We start from the raw sequence: 1,276 nt of genomic DNA, 5'->3' as shown, positions 1-1,276 counted from the left end.
AATATCAATGAACAGATAGTTTCCTGACAAGTTCCCCTGCATTAAAAAAAAAAAAGTTTCTTGGAACTCTTTGGAACTTTTTTTGTATACCTCACTTTTGAATGGATTTTGTACTTCAAAAAAGCGTTTACGAAGCATTAAGTTTTTTAATTTTAATGGGATAAATTTTTGAATATTAATAATAGTTTTTAATAGCTTTTATTATAAACAAATGCAAAAAAGAAACATTGTAAACAATATAAGCATTTATATATAGCATTGCTCTGATTGTTATCGATGATAACAATATACGTTAATTCTCCACAACTTCTAAGTCTACACATTGTTAATGTCCATATAAACAGTAAACATTCATGGTTCGCTTTATACTTGAAATTAAGTTGAAACAAGCTTTAAACAATAATTAGAACCAGCTTTGAAGCCTTTTAAGCGAAAAAATAATTTTACCCTATGTCCGGGTTTTGCTATGTTTCGACACACTGTGCGGCATTCGGCGGCTCGCCAGCGGTTCCCCACGATCTCTTGCGCACTATGTTGTCGTAGATGATTCACTTTTCGTCGCCAGTCACTATTCGTTTGAGAAACGGGTCGCTTTCGTGCCGCTTCAGAAGTGAATTGCAGATGGATATATGATTGGCCAGGTTCTCCTCGGTCAGCTTGTGCGGCACCCAAACATCGAGGCGGGACATGTAGCCAAGCTGTTGCAAATGCTTTTGAACGGTTCCATAACCTATTTTAAGTGTCTCCGCAATCTCTCGCACCTTTAGCGTCCGGTCTTGCTCAACTAGTGCCTTGATATCATTCGAATTAACCTCAGTGGGCCGACTGCTGCGGGGTCCATCTTCAAGGCTCGTATCTCCGGAACGAAATTTGGCAAACCATTTCTGAGCGGCGCGTTCTGTTAAGGCATCGTCCCCGTATACGGATACGCCGCATATCTTTCGGTGGGCCTCCGCAGCTCGCTTGCCTTTCTTGAAGTAATAAAGCAAAATATGCCGAAAATGCACCTTATTCTCCGACACGGTGTAAGAATAATAGGTGATTCTACTCATTTGAAATCACTGTGATTTTCCTGAGGACATTCCGCAGTTAACCAGAAGGTGGCGTATATGTACACCTAACCCCACAAAATATTTTAAAAGATATGTGAATAGATCACCTGCTAATAAGATCTTAATAAAAGAAACATATAATAATAAAAGAAACTACCCAAATAGCAAACACACGTCATTTTGACGTCAAATTCTGGTCATGTTGGTACGAATGACGTCAAGTG

The 1,276-nt window shown here is 39.0% G+C and overlaps 1 protein-coding gene across 1 annotated transcript in view; it reads right to left on the bottom strand.

Annotated features, from left to right (window-relative positions):
• Positions 1-971, bottom strand: part of LOC108777720 (histone-lysine N-methyltransferase SETMAR-like) — a gene marked incomplete at its 5' end in the record, with an annotated part of 9,339 nt that extends 8,368 nt beyond the window's left edge. Inside the window, one exon of the mRNA XM_018544675.1 lies at positions 553-971. Within this exon, the coding sequence (XP_018400177.1) occupies positions 553-971 (419 nt within the window). The remainder of the gene's footprint in view (positions 1-552) is intronic.
• Between the last annotated feature and the right edge of the window lie 305 nt (positions 972-1,276).

The sequence above is a fragment of the Cyphomyrmex costatus genome, unplaced genomic scaffold (genome assembly GCF_001594065.2).
Source record: "Cyphomyrmex costatus isolate MS0001 unplaced genomic scaffold, Ccosl1.0 scaffold46, whole genome shotgun sequence".
Classification (NCBI taxonomy): Eukaryota; Metazoa; Arthropoda; class Insecta; order Hymenoptera; family Formicidae; genus Cyphomyrmex; species Cyphomyrmex costatus.
The sequence above is the reverse complement of the archived record's forward strand: the minus strand, read 5'-3'. Positions and strand labels throughout refer to the sequence as shown.